This window comes from Dermacentor silvarum, chromosome 7 (assembly GCF_013339745.2).
Source record: "Dermacentor silvarum isolate Dsil-2018 chromosome 7, BIME_Dsil_1.4, whole genome shotgun sequence".
Classification (NCBI taxonomy): Eukaryota; Metazoa; Arthropoda; class Arachnida; order Ixodida; family Ixodidae; genus Dermacentor; species Dermacentor silvarum.
Genome location: NC_051160.1, coordinates 114733287 through 114753393, shown reverse-complemented (window position 1 = coordinate 114753393; position 20107 = coordinate 114733287). Strand labels below are relative to the sequence as shown.

General features: G+C 47.6%; 1 protein-coding gene across 3 annotated transcripts in view; it reads right to left on the bottom strand.

Moving 5' to 3' along the window:
* LOC125946933 (uncharacterized) overlaps positions 1-20107 on the bottom strand; it is a 127180-nt gene that overhangs the window by 105827 nt on the left and 1246 nt on the right. For all 3 annotated transcript variants that reach the window (XR_007468004.1, XM_049671134.1, XM_049671133.1), the window contains exons 2-3: positions 9280-9416; positions 9143-9210 (exon numbers count right to left, since the gene is read on the bottom strand). Coding sequence is in view for 2 of the 3 variants with exons in the window: in XM_049671134.1 (XP_049527091.1) it covers positions 9143-9210; positions 9280-9416 (205 nt within the window). In the remaining variant the exon portion in view is untranslated. The remainder of the gene's footprint in view (positions 1-9142; positions 9211-9279; positions 9417-20107) is intronic.

The following is a 20107-nucleotide window of genomic DNA, read 5'->3' as shown; positions in this document are numbered from 1 at the left end:
AAGCAATAATGCCAAGTAAAGGTGGACGCGCACGGTGCGCGCGCGCGACAGCCCCACTTTTAAAACGGGTTTCAAAGAATCAACACTTCTCAATGGCTGAGTTGGTGACCGCGAAAAAGTGACAATGCGACGGCGTGGCTGTTGGCTACTGCCACTAACAGGCAGCTGCTTTACGGTGTTTCTTAGAGCATTTCATATCACTTGGGGGCGGCGATAAGAAATAAGATACGACTCAAGCGAAGCCAAAAATACAAAGAGTATAAAGCAAGCCGCGGCTGCTTGCTAGTTTGTTTTGTTTTTTTACGAAAAGAACGTTCTTTATGAAACTCATACATGTCTCGTTCTACTCCTTTTAGGTGCATGAGAAATCAAGCGCAATATGTGGGAGGAGTCGAATGCCTCATTAATGGTAGCCCGGGCCCCATGTCCAATTCCTTGAGTTTCCCATAATACTTCTCGCGAAGCCTTAAACGGCCGAAATAGTTATCCAAATCTGTATGCAACTTTTTCCCGTGTATACCTGGGATACAGGTATAAACATAAATATATACAGTATACGGATGTTTATCGGACGGCACTTGAAGCAGCGCAAGGGCGACAGTCCAAAAAGCGCAGCACAGACTCTCAGTACGAGCGGCTCTCGAGACTTTATTTATTTATTTATTTATTTATTTATTTATATCGTTAGAAGCCTACAATACAATGACACCAAGGGCAACATAGGTCAAATTCCTTGTAGTCCTTATTTGAATTAAAGAAATGCTAAATAAATGAAAATGAAAACGGATGGCCGTGAGTGGTGGCGCTGTCTAACACTCCTAGGCTTAGTTGCTCGATTGGTAAGAGCATTGCAAGCGTGATGCGGAGACATCGCTTCGTATATGCTGCTTGCGGTCAGTTATTTTATTGGGATAGCAATTATATGAGCACTCCAAGCGGATTTTTGCCATAGGCAAAAATCCGCTTGGAGTGCTCGGAGTGCTTCGTGCTTGGAGTGCTTCGTCGTCGCCGTGATGTTCCGTATAAAGTTGAAAGGCGATAAAATCGTCGCCGCGCGCCGTATGCTGTATGTGCGACCGAAAGTGCGCGAGGAACGCGCGCTTTACCGGAGAGTGAACGCACGGCGCAGAGCAAACGCGACGTCTTCCGTCGCGCCAAAGGCCATGGGGAGAATGGAGGGAGGGGGCCGACGTTGTGCTGCGGCACCAACTGCGTATCTTGCGACCGGGCGCAAGGCGAACTGGCGACTCAATATCGCACGCGAAAGGAGGAAAGCGGGAAGGCAACGCGAGAGGGAGGGAGTGCGGCTTCAACTCTGGAAGCAACCGCGCACTTGAACTTTGCGCATCTGCGGGCGGTCGCGCCCACCGTATCTTGAAAGCTATCTGCACACGGCTTCTACCTTTGTATGCGTTGTGCTTTTCGCCGCTCAGTTTCCGTTGAAGCGATAGACCGCACGAACCCTCGCTCACTGCTGCTGCAGCGCTTGCTCACGCCAGCGTTTTGACAGCGGTTCTCTGCGGTCATCGACTGTGATCTATTCACGTTTGCTTGTGCGCGCTGACACCATGCTTGTTAATTCAGTCAGTAAGCGAATGTGTTCAAGTTTATACAGCCGATAAAGCTACTATGCTTACTTCGTATAGCTAGCTACTAATTTGCTATTGTAATTGTTGCTTCACCTTTCGGGCGGTACTGCGACTTTTTTTTCGTCCACTTTCATTTCCATTTATTTACCATTTCTGTAAATCACTTAAGAACTACAAGTAATTTTCTCTATGTTGTTCTTGGTGTCTTTGTTTGTTGGCTTCTTATGATATCAGTAATAAAAATCGGGCCCCTCGGTTTCCTCTCTTCTCATTCATATATACAGGGTGTTCATGTTTAAGATATACAGAATTTTTAAAAATCGCCTGTGGCAGGTAGTATAATTCTTATCGTTGTGAAAGGTTATTCGAAGAGGCGAAAAATAGTAGCACGAAAAATCGAAACACATATTCAACTAATTAACATAAAATTGACTACTGAACTTCTTAGTTAATTACTTTACGACACATATTGCAATTTACGAATAGCAAACTAGCAAAATAGCAATTTACGGGAGCAAACAAGGCGGCTTGATGAAGTTAGGAAATTTGCAGGTGCAAGTTAGAATCAGGTAGCACAAGACGGGTAATTGGAGATCGCAGGGAGAGGCATTCGTCCTGCAGTGGACACAAATACATGCTGATGGTATATACAGGGTGTCCCAGCTAAAAGTAGCCAATGTTTTAAAAACGACGGAGTGTGCTAGGAGGCTCACACCAACTCAGTGGTGTTGAGGATCGCGTGACCTAGTCTGCGTTATTTTTTCCGGTATGCAAAGTCAATTAATTAGCATAAACTAATTGCCAAACTTCCTAAATATTGGCTTTACCACGAAACTGCCAAAACAAAATTGTAGATCACATTTAAAAATGGCCGACTGAAGTGTTTTTAACTAAGTACCATTGATGGAGCTTCTTGTAATTGCCTTTAAGGAACGCCCGCGAAATACAAATACAACCGCGTGATAGCACCCCTATAGATAGTGTTCATGTGACGTCACGCAGCCATACCTCACCGCGCTGGTACCCAAAGATGGCGACTACGATGACGTCTGTGCAACGTATTATCACGCGCAAACTGTTTTGCTTTTTCACGGCGATTGTTTTTCACCGGTTTATCATTGTTATCATTCTGACGTTAGACGCAAGACGCGCTTTTTGTTGCTGTCATGCTGTCATGTTCTTTGCTTACGCCCCTTCTCGACCTGCTGGTACCCAAAGATGGCGTCCGCGATGACGTCCGTGCTACCTATGTATTCCAGCGCTCCCAGACGACTGATCAAGAAATGAAATCCGCATATCTGTACAGCTGTTCCGGGACGGGCTTGGCGTTTGGAGTGACCGCAAAGTGCACGCCAGCAACTCTGGCTAGTAAGATATGATCGCGAACGAATCGAATAACATGACAACTGCATTTTCCTTCCCGATTAAACAGTTCTGTGGTCAACATTTGCTCAATGCCGAGCTCCTTTTCTTTTTTCTTGCCTTGTGTGTTCGGGCTTCATTCCAGAAGAGGAGCGAATGATGTTTGTGCCACGTCACGTCGAATTGTGACACACTTTCATCACCGCCGCTCGCTCTGTGCGCTCGATCGCGACAGGGCACGCGAGTGAGTCTCGAAAAAAAGCCATGCAAACAATGCCCTTTACTGATCTGTCGTCTGGGGGTGCTGAAATAGTGGTGCTATCACGCGGTTGTTTTTATATTTCGCGTGCTTTCTTTAACGGCAATTCCAAGAAGCTCCATCAATGGTACTTACTTGCGAACACTTCAGTCGGCCATTTTTAAATGTGAACTACAACTTTCGTATTGACACTTTCATGCTAAAGCTAATATTTACAAAGTTTGGCAATTAGTTTATACTACAGCTAATTAACTTTGCAAAACGAAAAAAATACCGCAGACTAGGCCACGCGATCGTCAACACCAATGAGTTGGTTTGAGACTTCTAGCACACTCCGTCGTTTTTCAAGCATTGGCTACTTTTAGCTGAGACACCCTGTAAATATTGTTACGGGGATAACGTTTATTTAGGGAGTGAGTACGGCTATATACAAGGTTTGGGACAAGCAGCCGCGACGGATGCAAGGCTGTCGCGCGCCTCTGGCCACTTCGTCGCCGTCGTCTTCGTCCGACCGACAGTAGCAGCCCCTTCACTGTCTCGTGGCACTACCCCCCCCCCCCCCCCCCCCGGGGCGAGAGCGCCGACCCGGTGTTTGCTACGACGGACCAGAGGGTCCAGTTACGTATGGCTTAAGTCTCGCAACGTGCACGATAGCAGAGGGTGGGGGCGTAGACGGCGCTGGTGCGGTGACTGGCTCGATCTCATACGTAACGTCGGTGACTTGACGTAGCACCCGGTAAGGACCATCGTAGCGGGACAATAGCTTTTCGGAGAGACCGATGCGGCGGGACGGAGACCACAGTAGCACGAGAGCGCCGGGGGAGTAAGAAACGTCTCTGTGGTGACTATCACACAGGGCTTTCTGGGAAGCCTGAGACACTGTGAGCCGTTCACGTGCGATCTGGCGAGCTGTGTCGGCGCGCGCTAGGGCGTCGCGAACGTACGTGGTGGTTGAGCTGACAGGAAGTAAAGTATCGAGAGGCAGAGAAGGTTCGCGTCCATACAGGAGATAAAACGGGCAGTAGCCAGTAGTGTCATGTCGGGACGAGTTGTAGGCGAAAGTAACGTACGGCAAAGTAGCGTCCCAATCGCGGTGATCGGCGGAGACGTACATTGAAAGCATATCGGTCAGAGTTCGGTTCAAGCGCTCTGTGATGTCATCGTTTGGGGGTGATCAAGCAGTTGTGATTTGTGGGTAGAGCAAACGAAGGATGTTCTGACGCGACAAAAATGGCGTCTTGTTCTCAGAAGCTTCGAGACACACGATAGGCATGCTGTCATGAAGGATGGAAAGTCGGCTTTCGGCGGCGCAACTGGTTGGGAGGGCACGGTTATAATGGCGTCTCGCGTGCGTAGTCGGTCGCAACGGCGACCCACTGTGTCTGCTTGATTCGAGGTTGGAAGGGACCAAGAGGTCGTGGCCCAACACAAAGCAGTTGCTAAAGGAAAGCAAGGGTGAAGAGACCGGCGAAGACTGTCTTGCGGCGCTGCATTTTCAGCTAGCGATAGTTGGACGGAGCGATAGAGACCAGGCCAGAAGAAACGGCGCCTGACGCGATCATAAGTGCGGGTGACACCAATTGTAGACCGCTTGCTCATCGTGAAGTCGAAGGACATCTGTGAGATGGGCGGACGAAAGGCGTTCAGGGCCCCGGATGCATATTATGGCGGTATAAGGTGCCGTCCTGAAGGAAGAACAAGTGGAGGGAAGGGTCGGGTGTGGCGGAGTTGAGACTGTCGATGATAGACCGTAAAGCCGAGTCGCGGCGTTGTTCGTCCAGTATATTAACGAGGTCCGAGATAGACAAGACGCAGGCGTCGGTGTCTTGCTCGGAGACGTCAGGGGAATCTACGGGATGCCGTGAGAGACAGTCGGCATCTTGATGAAGCTGACCGGACTTGTGCACACTGAAAACCGAGTATTCTGGGAGGCGCAGAGCCCAACGACCAAGGCGTCCTGTAGGGTCTTTGAGCGAAGAAAGCCAACAGAGGGCGTGATGATCAGTTACGACGGTAAAGGTGCGGCCAAACAGGTAGGGACGAAATTTGGTGACAGCCCAGACAAGAGCAAGACACTCTCGTTCCGTGATGGAGTAATTCTTCTCCGGTGCGGACAGGAGGCGGCTAGCGTACGCAATAACACAGTCGTGGCCGCTCTGACGCTGAGCGAGGACGGCACCGATTCCATGGCCGCTGGCATCTGTGCGAAGTTCCGTCGGTGCAGTCGGATCAAAATGCGCTAAAATAGGGGAAGTCGTCAGGGCATCTATAAGCGCCGAAAAGGCAGCAGCTTGGGGTGAGTCCCATGTAAAAGCAACGTCTTTCTTGAGGAGCGCAGTAAGGGGACGCGCAATGTCGGCGAAATTACGAATAAAACGTCGGAAATAGGAGCACAATCCTATAAAACTGCGTACGTCTTTGGCCGAACAAGGTACAGGAAAATGCTTCACGGCGCGAACTTTTTCAGGATCGGGCTGAACACCTGTCGCGTTGACGAGATGGCCAAGTACGGTTATTTCACGGCATCCGAAACGGCATTTTGAGGCGTTGAGTTGGAGACCGGCATTGCGGAATACCTCGAGAATGGTGGAGAGGCGCTGAAGATGGCTGTCAAATGTTGGCGAAAAAACAATGACATCGTCAAGGTAGCACAAGCAGGTTGACCATTTCAAGCCACGAAGAAGCGAATCCATCATGCGCTCGAATGTGGCCGGCGCATTGCAAAGGCCGAAAGGCATCACTTTAAAGTGATAGAGCCCATCGGGAGTTACGAATGCGGTTTTTTCGCGGTCCAGTGGGTCAACAGCAATCGGCCAATAACCTGAACGAAGGTCAATAGATGAGAAATATTGGGCGCCGTGAAGACAGTCGAGTGCGTCGTCGATACGGGGCAAGGGATAGACGTCCTTTTTCGTGATCTTGTTGAGGTGTCGATAGTCAACACAAAATCGCCAGGTGTTGTCCTTTTTCTTGACCAGCACAACAGGAGCGGCCCAAGGACTCGAGGACGGTTCGATGATGTTCTTGTCCACCATTTTATCGACTTCCTTTTGGATTATGGCGCGTTCCGCAGCGGAAACGCGATAAGGGCGCCGGTGAACCGGTTGAGCATCACCGGTGTGGATGGAGTGCTGAACAACAGTTGTCTGGCCTAAAGGGCGAGTTTCGAGATAAAAGATATCGGAATACGACAGCAAGACCCGGCAAAGATCTTCTGCTTGCGTATGCGAAAGGTCGGCTGATATCATTTTCTCGAAATTGGCACATAGCGACGAGGTGGCTGTGAGAGAGCCGGAAACAGTTCGAGGGCCGTCGACGGCTAACACAGAAATCGCGCATTCTTGCAACGACGACATGGTGGCAAGCGCGATGCCAGCAGGTAGCACGTGGGTAGAAAGACCAAAGTTCAAAAGCGGCAGGCAGGTTTTGTTGTCGCGTACGGTAACCACAGTGTGCGGGAGAACGACAGAGTGCATCAGGACCACGTCGAGAATCGGGGAAACAACGTATTCACCATCGCACACAGGAGGAGAGGGACTTAATGGGACGTACGTGGAGGCTTGCGGTGGCAGGTGGAGAAACTCGACAGAACATAAGCGGCTGGGAGTGTCCGATAGTACGTGGGAGTCGAAAGGGAGCTCCAGTTGAAGTACACCTGTGGAGCAGTCGATAAGGGCTGAGTGCGTCGAGAGAAAGTCTAGGCCGAGGATCACGTCGTGGGGACACTGCGCAAGCACGGCTAAGAAACCAATGGTCTGATGGCCAGCAATGCACACTCGTGCGGTGCACATACCAAGAACGGCAGACGAGCTGCCATCAGCGACCCGTACTGTGCTCTGAATTGCGGGAGTAATCACTTTGCGGAGCTGAGTACGGAGAGCAGCGCTCATTATTGAAATCTGCGCTCCGGTGTCTATGAGGGCCGTAACGGTGACGTCGTCCACTTGAATGTCCAGAAGGTTTCGGCGCGTAGGTACAGTCAACAGAGGATTTGTATATCGGGTCACTGATGCAGCGTCACCTCCGGGAGCTGCACGGCTTAGTTTTCCGGAGCGTAGGTCCCAGTTGGTGCAGGGGACGATGACCGGTATGGTCGCGGCGATCGAGATCGACGGCCTTGTGGGGACGGTGAGCGGCTGAACCTGGAGTGTGGAGCGGCGGCATCGGAAGTATCGGAAGCATGTGGATCAGAGCGAGGCGGAAAACCGTCGAATGTTGCCTCCAGGACGACGCCAAGATCCAGTGCTCCAGTTTGAAGGCGACGACCAGCTACTGTGGCAGTGACGGGCAATGTGTCCAACGCGAGAGCAGTTGAAACATATGGGTCGGTTGTCTGCCGTCCTCCAGTCAGCTGGGTTTCTGTAGCGCGAAGGGTAGACCTGGTTCTGGGTGCATTTGCAGGGGTACGTTCGGATGTACGAATGGAACAGACGGCCGATGATAATCCCATGTTCGCGAACTCCTGGCGGACGACTGCTTTTATGAGTGACACGGTGGGCAGGTTGGCTGACTGAACGTCTGGAAGAACAGCCGTAGGAGCTAGAGCTTCAAGTTCGCGGCGGACAATACGCGTTACATCTTCTGACGCTGTAGCCGGTACAGGCGTCGGTGGGTCTTCGCATGATGATGTGGCGGCAGTGTTAGGTAGCCGAAGGAACTGGCGGGTGATGCGGCGACTCTTCGCTTGTTCAAAGCGCTGACATTCCTTAACTATGGCGTCGACCGTCGTACAGTCCTTACACACCAGTAGATTAAACGCGTCGTCGGCTATTCCTTTCAAAATATGCGAAATCTTGTCATCTTCGGCCATTTGTGCGTCAACTTTTTCGACAAAAGCCCCAGGACGTCCTGTATGTACGAAATGTACGATTCAGTGGTCGTCTGGATACGAGATCCCAACTCCTTTTTAGCGGCCTGCTGTCAGGTCAAATGATCTGCCGAACAACTCACGCAGCTTCGCCTTGCAAGCGTCCCACTTGTAAGATCTCTTCATGCGTCCGGTACCACACGCGTGCCGTCCCTTTCAGATAGAATATCGCGTTGGCTAACATAACCGTGGGGTCCCACCTGTTGCGGTTGCTGACGAGTTCGTACAGTCGATCCACTCTTCGACATCCATGTGCCATAGAAGGTTCCCGGGTCTTCTGGGTGCAAAAGAATCACAGGAGCCGGTGGCTGCTGCACCGTCGACACTTCACTGGTCATCGCGGAGCAACCAAGACGGCGACCGCTTCGAAGTTCCGTGCTTGGGTGACGGAGCCGGCACGTTGACAGGTTTACCCTGCACCTCCACCAAAGATGTTACGGGGATAACGTTTATTTAGGGAGTGAGTATGGCTAATACAAGGTTTGGACAAGCAGCCAGCGACGGATGCAAGGCTGTCGCGCGCCTCTGGCCACTTCGGTCGCCGTCGCCTTCGTCCGACCGACAGTAGCAGCCCCCTTCACGGTCTCGTGGCAATATATATATATATTATCATATATATATATATATATATATATACAGGGTGTTTCAGCGAACACTTTCAAAATTTATCTAAGGTTGCTGTGGTAGATAGCCCAATTCTGGTTAACGAGCTGGTCTACTCTAAGAGGCGGGCATTACTTGCGCAAGACATTGAAATGCATAATCGAATAATTAACAAACATTCACTAAGTTTTGCCCCTAATGACCTGATGGCCCATATTGTCACCGCAATAACAGGACAAGCAACAGCTGGCAACACAGCAGAACTGCTCCGATCGAGCAGCACGTCTTCATCGTTCTCTTCGTCTCCCCTCACAGAGTCCTCCGCGGCGCGCAAAATAAAGCGCCAGCGAACGGGAACCGCACAACACACGTAAATGCACTGAATTGACGTGTCAATGTATATATATATATATATATATATATATATATATATATATATATATCCACGTCTATTTACCATACCTCCACGACGAATAGCCATGCGGTCCTTTTGCTTCTCAAAAAACTGTCCTTCTAAGACATCATGAATCCTAGGAGGAAAAGAAAAATAAACACTTAATTTCTCTGTTTAACTCGCGAAATTCAAGAAAACATCGTACCTTTCTGTCCCTATGTAGTACGACCTATTAAAGACGAGCGATGTCTTGGTGGCTGATACCTTTGCGTCCATTTTGCACTCAATTTGTCTGCAGTCACTCGTACTGTATGTCCAGATGTGTTCTGACGTATTAACGAACTGAAATGAGAGCGGAAAATAAATATAGTCGTTGCTATACTTCGCTACTACGTTTCTAGCTCTCAATACCACCTTGTGGTCATGGCAGCGCATATGAGACACTTATCACGCGCTTTTACAGTTCCTATGAAATTTATTTTAGCGAAGGTCGGTGCAGTAAAGAATTTTTTTAACGACTAGGGGTAAACCTGTGAAAGTTTCACCAGCGAATTATCATATAAATTGAGCAGCTGTTATCTAGCAGTATTTTATTCTGCAACAATATTCGCCCAGACTGAGCAGTGCTTTTGCCTATGTTACTCCGCAGAACATTTATAAAGGACGAGCGATGGTTTCACACTTTCCCGCACGACCGGGATCAAGCTAAGGTGGCAATTTCTAAACGCGCTCGTGACTTATTTCACCATTGTCCTTCTCAAACATTCCCCAACCTCATCTGAACTGGACAGACAAACTTACAGATGCGCAAGTAAACTAAATAGACGGAAGCACGAGACGTCTAAATCTAGAGGACTCGCATGAAAAGAAAGCAATCTCTGAGCTCTATCGCTCTTCAGAACACGCTGGGCTACAACCAAAGACTCACTGTTTATTCACGAAAAAACGCCGTCCACTACATAGCCAGTAAAGATGGCTCCTCTGAATCGATGCAAGGCTTGGCATCCCCCAGTATACACCAGAGATACTGAGATTACCCAGGCCGTCAACACGCACTTCGATATATCTTAACACACTACATCAAGGCCCCACACACATGAGACTTATCCAATACCTGCTGACGCAGTCATGTGATTCCCCAATACACCCAATCCATACCGAGATTGCCCAGGCAGTCAATATGCAAACTAATCCACCTTTAAGACCAGACCTATAGACGTCTCTATAGACACATCTGCTGATATTGACCCAATATCAGCAGAGGTGGTCGCAATAAGTAAGCCTTACCATGGTCATTTGGCTCACAATACCAGAGAACAGCGACCAAGTCTTATCCAAAGACTACGCCATCAGCTTGGTACCCTCACCCCCGCCTCGTGTTACCGATCATGACGCAGTGGCAAAGAACAGGGGATAGAGTCCAATTTGTGGTTTGTATATATCTTTAGTACTTTAAGAGCTTCGCTTTAAAATAACATTCATCTTCAATTCGGCGCATCAGCTCTTGGCTCTTTTAAGACTTTCCCGTGAAGTGTAATGTCAGCTGGAACGAGTTACCATCATTGCTTCATTGCATATGTGAAGGCGACTGTATTTTCAGAAGAAGGAGCAGGCTTCATTGCAGGGTACGGGAAAGACTTCGGAAATATAGACAGAGAGCACGTCACCTCGTCTTCGCCTTTGTGCCAGAACTCGTGCGCATGCAGCGCACGGTGCATTGCCCAGGCGCTCCTGTTCACCTCTTGTCCAATTCCGTTCGTCACCCATATAGCACACGATGCTACTTCACAACCTGAAACAAACATTTTCAACACTCCCGGCCCCATATGTGTTAGAGGCGCATTTATAAAGTTACAAACGCCTGACCCGTCGCGAGACTACTCGGCCGTTCGACAATTTCAAGCTATAAGTACGCAGTAGCTCTTTGACAACCGGACAACTCTCCATCACGGTTCTTAATTTACCCCGCACTTTTGGTAAAATGTCACCTGGTGTGATAACCGTGTCATTTGTTCTCATTTGAGCTGGAGCCATAGTAGGTCTTTTTTGGGCACTTCCGGAGCGAAACCAGGTACTCGTTATACCATAAGTTTTCTTCAATTTCTCGTCGTTGAGTCGACGTTTCAAGCAGCTTCCCTATTGCAAAAACCAGCGTCTTCCACTGCCTAGTAAAAACTAGTACTTTTTTTTTTTACACTGCATCGCACTGGGAACGCTGGCGCTCACTCGGAGTCACTGGGACACCAGTGAGGTCGCTGGATGTGAGTTGGCTCCTAGTGGACGAGACGCTGGTTTCCCTGCTATGACGCTGCCACGCAGTGGTATGTGCTGCAAACGCACTGGTTCTCGCCTGAGTTCGCCGGCTCGTACTGGAAACGGTGCTGGTTGCGTTTGTGCGCACAATGGTTCAAGTATGCAAGGAGTATAGGCGCTATTGAATATTAAATGATGATACACTTTTATTGGGAGATACGAGTCTCATGCTCTTTTCGAGGTCATTATTGTTATTTTCGTGTCGCAGCTTGGAATAAAAGTGCGTGAGCTGCTCCTTTTAGGCATGTGTATGTGACACTGGTCAACGAAGGCTCATTGCTCAGCAGTAGTGCCTCCTGGCCTTTCGTTCAAGTTCGCCGCACTTCTTATGTCAGTGTCCGTGACAGTGTTCCTGTAATTCTTTTATATTTGTTTATAAGCGATGAGACAACCGATGACTGCGAGTTGTCCGAGTGTTGTGTAGTCGACAGGAAATGAACAATCCCAGCAATCGCACCAAGGAAGCCTGCCGCTGATTAATATTATCGGAGCGATAACAAAGCGGGGAAACTCGAGCGCTTCCGTTTTTTGTTAGTGTACTAAAAATTATAGCAAGGAAAGTTGTGAGGCTCACATACAGACCCGTAATTCACTAGTTATCCAGGCCGAGATTGTTCCCTTCCACCGAAGAATAGGTCCCGCATACCCACTCAGTCCGTCTAGATGCTATCGGCCCGTCTGGGCTCAGGGATAAACAAATCTAACAAGGAAAAATCACTCCATATTTCAGCTTTATCGTCAGTGTTCTTAAATAAAAATTTGTTTCGTGTCAGCCATGTAAGCACAAGAAGCGATGAGCGCCGATGTGACGCGTTATTAGCATACCTGTATGTGCTGCCGCCTTCTGCTGCCAGCTGTATAGTAACCGACGCTTCGCGGACGGAGATATGTGACTACACAGATGGGTCGATTGAAACGCATTGTTGAACTAAGAAAATATTGCATTTCCCTCGCGCGAAGAACACGAAATGGCTCCTGGCTCCCGGGTCAGTGCTTCATCTCAAAGATTTTTTTGAAATTAGAATTCTAATTGTAACCGAAAATCAGTGTTGCGGCACTTGTAATACCTGTTGTTTAACACGGACAACTTTTTCTTTCTTATAGAGGCATCAGTTTTACTTGCGGGGTTAAAGCAAGGTAGATATACCTGGTAGCGAAGCTTCCATAGAAGCCCATCCGTTCAAAACATGGTTGCTTACCGGCGGTTCCTGGGGCTTAGCGCCATCTGTGTGAGGAGAGAACACTTCCGGCGGAAGAAAAAATAATTTGACGTCATATCCGTCAAAAACAGAAGTGACGTCATTTTGTTCTCATAGGTGCGAAATTTGTTTTCGGAGGCCTGCCACTAGAGCTGTATATTCAAATGCCCCGCCATTCGACTTCATGGGCGTTCCGAGTTTTCAGCGCCAAAAGCGATGCCGGAAAAGATCAGCCGTACGGGTGTCGAAGTCGCATCGCTGTACAGAACATACTTTCTTTGGAGGCCGACGAACACTTTCGGCGTAGATTGCGTAGAGTGCTCGTCCTTTCGTCGGACGCCAAGCCCGTCGGCCAGCGCTGTTGCACGAAAAAAACTAAACAAGTATCTGACGGTCGCAACTCACTACTTTTGACTGCACAGGTTAAGAAACAATAAAACTACCCGCGTCACCTAATTCAGACAAACGTCGACATGCAGCACAACACATATGAGGGGGGCGTATTGTAACAGGTGAACTTTACGAGCGCGCCTTTCCACGCACTCCCAGAGTTGCATAGCATTGCAAGTGATAGCGGCGTCAAACGCCCGCCGCTATCGATGGGCGCTCTCACGGTGGGCCCTGAAAAAAGGTATATATTGATAATGATCTAGTAAAATACAGTTGTATCTTTTCTCGCCATGCATATATAAAATGAATTAGGAATTTTATTTTCGTTGAATGAATCTAACTGCGTCTCGCTTTATTTTAAAAACGATTTTTTTTCTTTCCTAGTGTTTATTCCCTCCAAACATAGTCGCGCTTCAATCGCTGCTCCCATAACCACCCTTGCTGATGTCAGTGACAATTGGTTCTGAACCGCTTTTCGCCCGAAGCTTCGCGACCTATGTGGATCGACCTTGGTTAAAGTGCATCTGCCGTGGGTGTGCAAAGCAGCATCTAAAACTGCCGCATTGGAGTTAACATGGTAAATTATTCGTGAGTCATCACGTGTTGGCGTGGCATAGTCGCAACGTACGGCTTGAGATATCAATATTGCTCAAAGGATCGAATCCTGGTTGTGGTGGTAGTTTTTTTTTTTTTCTTCTTCTTTTTCTTACAACATTCAAATGCGTTGTGTTTTCTTTTTTTTAATACACACGGTAGCCAGGTACCGCATGTTACTCGCTCTAGAGCTGCTTTTCGCACCCGTGCTCAGCGCCTTCCAGTATGCCGCACCGGCAAGGTGCTCCAGCACCCAGCGCGTCACACTGGGACGCGCTGGATGCTGCATGGCGCTGGACACCGAGTACCGGGTTTTGCAATAGGGTTTGTATGCGTCGTGTCTTCTGTCTCGAGCGTTTTCAAGCTCGGAAAGACAGAGATCCTCCGACACGGCAAGAAAGGAGCTGGATTTACTTCTGCTTCCTCAGATGTTATAAAAAGATAGGTTAACGGGTGACTGTTTATGATGGCTCCAAATTTTGTTTCCAAATTCAAATATAGCACATGTACCAAGTTGCAATTGAATGGCTCGTACTACGCCACACGTGAAGGGTACATGAGCTTTCTCAACGAATTCACCCCCTTTTACGTATATTGGCCCAGCAAAATCCACTCGTACTTTGTCAAAAGGCTTGGCCATTTGCGCGCGTTCTGCCGGCAGTGTTGCCATTGGGATTCTGGGAGGTTTCACATGGAAACGAGCAACTCACGAGCACTTTCCTGACAATTTCTCCACGCACTGCTTGGCGGTCACACTCACAATCCGAAGATCTGCAGCCGTCATTGGAATTCTAGCGTGGAAGAGTCCCTTGTGGGCACTCTAGACGATCTCCGTCATCGGCATCACTTCATGATCTTCACGAAGAAGTAGAGGGATCTGAACTCTAGGCGGGACAACTGCGATCTGACCGATGTCGCCTCAAACCAAAGGATGCCATTGTATTCCTTACCTAAATCAATGTAATTAATGCTATCAGCGCGGTGCCAGCGCGTTCGCAACTTGCTGATTCTTCAAAGGCGAATTGGTAAAACGATGACTGGTAAGATAAGATAATTCGTCCCGCAGCTAAAATATGGCACTGCGTCCATCTATGATTGCAGGCGTGTTCTCAACCGACCGCCTAGCAGCAGCGCAATACGCTGCACCATGGAGGCAAGGGAAGCTTTCTTTCTCCATTTACTCCATCCATGCGCTGCGCTCACGACCGGTTGTGCTGCGCTTCGGCTATAGTGTACTAGAACACGGTTGAGTGGGACGAGCGGCTGGGGCACCACATGCTTTGCAGTGAGGCGCCCGACGTGGAAAAATACTGTGGCGGCGCTGCGATATTTATTTATTTATTCTACCCTCAAGACCGAGGTATTACAGAGGGGAGTGGGTAAAAAAAAGCAAAAAAAACATACAAAAGTAACTAACAAAGCAGCAAAAGTGGTTTAGTTATTACAGAAAAACTGATTAGTTAATAGTATCAAGGAGCGATTATGTCGGATATGGCCGAACGAAACTTTGAGTTGTCCTTGATTGCAACAACTGCGCCGGGAAGGTGGTTCCATTCTTGAGAGGTCCTCGGAATAAATGATTCTTGACAGGTTGTGGTGTGGCAATGAATTGTTCAAACCTTATGGCTATGGTCAATGCGAGAGGAAGTGTAGGTAGGAGATGATATAAGATTATCGCGCAGGTAGGAATTATGGAAATATAGTTTATGAAATAAAGCAAGGCGAGAGCACTTACGTCGGGCGGAGAGTAGAGGAAGTAGCAAGGAATTTTTCATCGAAGTTACGCTTGAGGTGCGACTTTAATTACTACAAATGAAACGCGCAGCATTGTTTTGGATTAGTTCAAGTGATTGAATAAGGGTTTGAAGGCGAGGGTCCCAGATGGATGAGGCGTACTCCATTTTGCTCCTAATAAGCGTTTTGTATAAGATTAACTTCAATGACATAGGAGCAGAAGAAAAATTTCGGCGAATATAACCTAGCGTGCGGTTAGTATTGTTGATTACCTTATCGATGTGTAATGACCAGGAAAGTGTCGAGGTTATATGGACGCCTAGGTATTTATAGGATGTTACGGCTTCTAGGGGAGTATTATTAAGATAATAGTTCTGCGGAGGAATATTGCTACGAGTTACACGCATACATTTACATTTACTTACGTTAAGTTGCATTAACCATACGTCACACCAGTTAGAGATAGCGTTAATATCGTCTTGTAGGAACTTGTTATCAAAACTGTCCGAGATTTCACAGAGGATAACACAGTCATCTGCGAAAAGGTAAATGCTAGAAGAAATATCATTGGGTAAATCGTTAATGTAAATTAGCAAAAGAAGAGGGCCTAGAACTGATCCTTGGGGCACACCAGAGTCTACGGGGCTAAATGGGGATATATGGTTATTTGACGCAACCTACTGTGACCGATTAAGAAGAAAATGTTCGAGCCATGCAAACAGGTTAGGATCAAGATTAAGTTTGGTAAGTTTAATAGAAGCAATCTATGACACACTTTGTCGAAGGCCTTGGCGAAGTCAAAGAAAACAGTCAGCGAATGAACCTTTGTCAAGAATAAGATGAAGGCTGTGAGTAAAAGAAAGAAGTTGAGTTTCGCAAGACAAGTTTTTTCGGAAGCCATGTTGTACTTTAGTTAAAAATGAATTATTGTCTAAGTGCTTTGCTAAATGCGAGTAGAAAATATGCTCAAGAACCTTACAAGGAATGCTGGTGAGGGAAATGGGGCGGTAGTTGAGGGGCGAATTTTTGCTGCCGGACTTGTGAAGTGGGACCACCTTCCCGACCTTCCAATCTGCAGGGAGCTGATGGGTGTCTAGAGATTGCTGAAAAATTCTTGAAAGTAGAATAGATGAATAAACAACAGTATTTTTCAGAAATTTTGCGTTAATCAAATCAGCACCAGGACTTGATGACAACTTTAGACCTTTAATTACATTTTCGATCCCAAGAGGTTCAATGATTATAAAATCCATAGCTGGGTAATTGCAACACTCAAAAGTTGGAAGCACAGGATCAGTACATGCGACGAAGTTGTTACAAAATACAGAATTAAGTACACGGGGACATACATCATCGGGTACCGGTGAACCACTGGAATCGATCAGCGTGACCGCATTATCTTTTGAGGGGTTAATAACACGCCAAAACTTTTGGGGGTCATTCGCAAGCATTTTGGGCAATGTGTGTACGTGGAATGCCTGTTTGGCAAGTTTTAAAGCCTCTATGTAGGTATCGTTTGCCTCCTTATAAGCATCCCATTTCGAAGCCAGCGCACTTTTATTTGCTATTCGATACAGTCGTTTTTTTCCGGTTGGAAAGCCTTTTTAACTGGGAGTTGAACCAGGGCTTCTTAACATTACATGATATTTCACTTGATGGAATAAACTTATCGGTGAGCTCGTATATTTTATTTTTGAAAACGATCCAGTTCTCATCAACAGTGCGATCATCAAATTGGCTGAAAAAAGGATCAAGAAAGTTAGCTAGCTCAATATTAATATCGTCAAAATTTGCCCTGTCATGTGATAAATTACTTTTTTTTCAATAACTGGTTTTAACACAGGAGACAATATGTTGAAAGAAAGACCCAGGTGATCGCTTAAGCCCGGTAAGCATGAAACATTGGTAACCATGTCAGGATGAGAGCATAAGATTAAGTCAAGGATGTTAGCAGCGCTGGCTGAGAGCCTTGTTGGTTCCAGTACTAAGTGCGATAGGGAAAATAAAGAGCAGAGATCAAGAAAGTCATTACTTTGCGAAGAAAATGGAGAACAGCGCGGAGGATCAGTAGTCCAGCATATGTTGGGGAAGTTGAAATCCCCCAGTAATATAATGGGGTTTGAAGGATGCCGCAAAGTAAGTGTGTTAAGCACATCGTGAAGCTCAGCGGTAAAAGTGGGTGGGTAGGAGGAAGAGCGGTAGCAAACAACGATCGTAATTTTACGATGACCGATATCAACGCAAGCACACACAACTTCAAGGTTACAGTGAATGTGGACTTGATGACACAGCAAGGACTTTGAAATAGCGAGTAGTACGCCTCCGCCTTGGCGAGCAGTGCGATCGCAACGGAAGATACGGAAACGGGACAGGTCAAATATTTCACAATCTTGCACTTGAGGTTGTAGCCACGTTTCTGTTAATGCAATAATACCAGCATCACAGCTATCGACGAGCGAGTCAAGTGCTTCGCGCATGCTAATAACACTTCTGGCGTTAGCAACGAGCAGTGGATTGGGCCGCACCAAGGTCGCGCCCTTGGAAACTGCTGGCGATACTGCTCCTCAGGGTACTTCGTACTACTTCGCGCGCTGGTATTGCATTCAGACGGCTCAAATGGTGTTCATAATTGCATATGACATGTGTTTATGCCTTAAGAATCAATTCCTTTCATTCTCTTCTTTATTCAATTTTTTTTATGCTGCTCGGTGATCTTTTTCGGTCTCGCCCCGCGTTCGGGCCGGTTTCGAGCCGGGCTCGGGCTTAAGGTAAAGGGTGGCGGGCCGGGCCGGGCGGGTAACGTAGATTATTTCCGGGCCCCGGCCGGGCCCGGGCTGAAAACATAGGCCCGTGCAGTGCTCTAACATACATAGCTTCCGGAAAGTGCAGAGAGAATGCCAAAGCACTAGAAGTTACAGAAGCAATTATTGCGTATCTCTGAGGAAGTTCATAGGCCACATTTCCTATTTTACCATCAGTGTCCACTGGGTTCACAGTGGCGGTCACAACCACAATAATATTGTATTCGACATCTTCACCTGGTAGCCTCCTAATTCCGTTCCCTTCAATGCCCGCCCCATCTTTGCAGCCTAAAAATTTCTTCTCCGTCAGCCGGTACATGCTCAGATCTACTAGTGTGTCTCCTCTCGTCTTCATAAGCTCACTCGGGTGAAGGAAATTCCTCGACGTAATCTTTGAGCTGGGAAGAGGGGTCTTTAGACCACCTGAAACCTGGGGCAGGGGTGGGCCCCTGAAGGCATGGTCACATCCTGATGTGCTCTGCCCCCACGTCTGTATCAGGTGCTCACTGTCGACTGTGGTTCGGCACAGGATCAATGACCACATCAAAGTGCTTAGAAGTGCCGGGATATTTACATGTCATCTCAATGACTAAGAGTGGTCAGTTACGAACAATAAATTTTACAGGCACCTTTTTTCACAAACAAGGTCTCCACTCTTTAATTTAATATATGTCATGTGGTGACCCACGTGGTCAAACCAACAGTGCCTTCTATGAGAAGTAACCTATGCACCTGCAATTTAGAACATAACAAAGACATTTGTACGGAACCTAATGACAATTGAAATGGCGGTGCAATCAAAAATAACATGTGTAATGATAGAGCTAGGTAAGGGGCAGTAGCATGCGCGAACCAATTGGGTTAGTTGATCTTTCAATTAAAGGTTAGACCAAACCGTGGAGTGGGCAGGTCATGCATGACGCGAATTGCAGACACCCTGTATCTTTTCGGAGTATGAAGATAGGTGTCATAGGAAAAGAACGTGGTGGATTGCGGCAGAGAATTAGATGGTGTGAAGAGATGAGGAAATTCGAGTGTCCATGATTGAGTACCCTGGCTGAAGACGAGGCAATTGGGAAACGCTAGGAGTGACCCTCATCGTACATGCGACATATTGTCACATTGTAGGGACGATGAAGGCGACGCAGTGTCGAAAATATGATTTACAAATAGAATACCCGTGTGGCACGGACAAAGTAAAGTGCACTTTGAGCGAGTGCACTTCGCGGCTAGTGTCATTCGCAAGCTGCCACACGGGAACGCTTAGTGATACTCGCTGGTGACTGTGTTCGGCGAACTCACTTCGTGGCGGCGAAGTGTATAGCCTCGTTAGCAATGAGTAAAAAGTAGGTAAAGTATTATTGAAAGAAGAGACAGGAGTAATTTTTAGTAACATTGTTTTGAATTGCTAAGGTCACAAGTAGATAATATAATGTGCCACACCGCAAAAAAAACAATAACAGCAAAAAACTTCTCTCATACTCTCGCTTTCGGGCTGTTCACGACCACGCCGGGTAATGGCGGCGCAGTCGTTTGACCGATCGAGTCGTTTTGTTTGACTGTTGCTGGTCAAGTTTCCGTCGCATGCCGGCGCTTGTAAAGGTGGATTGTAAATGTTGTTTCTAACAAGAATAAACTGTTTTCGTGCACACATTTTTATATTAACAAATGTATGCTTTCCCGTCTGACTCCCGATCCCCATGGCCATCAATTTGAAAGAACACTTTTCTTTCTCATATATAGCAGCGCGAAGCCAAAGTGACACTCAGCGCGCTGAAGTGCACTCGCTCAAAGTGAACTTTACTTTGCCCGTGTGGCACGGTTATAACTCCTTATTCGGCGAACTTGTGCCCAGCAACAAAAGTAACACTCAAGCACAACGATAGCGGCGAGCAACGTCGGCGATCGTCGAAAATCTAATCAGCGGGTCATGCGTGTCGGCCTTCATACATGACTCGTCGAAGGTGCCACATAATTTTCCGCGTGCATGCCATAAAGTGCT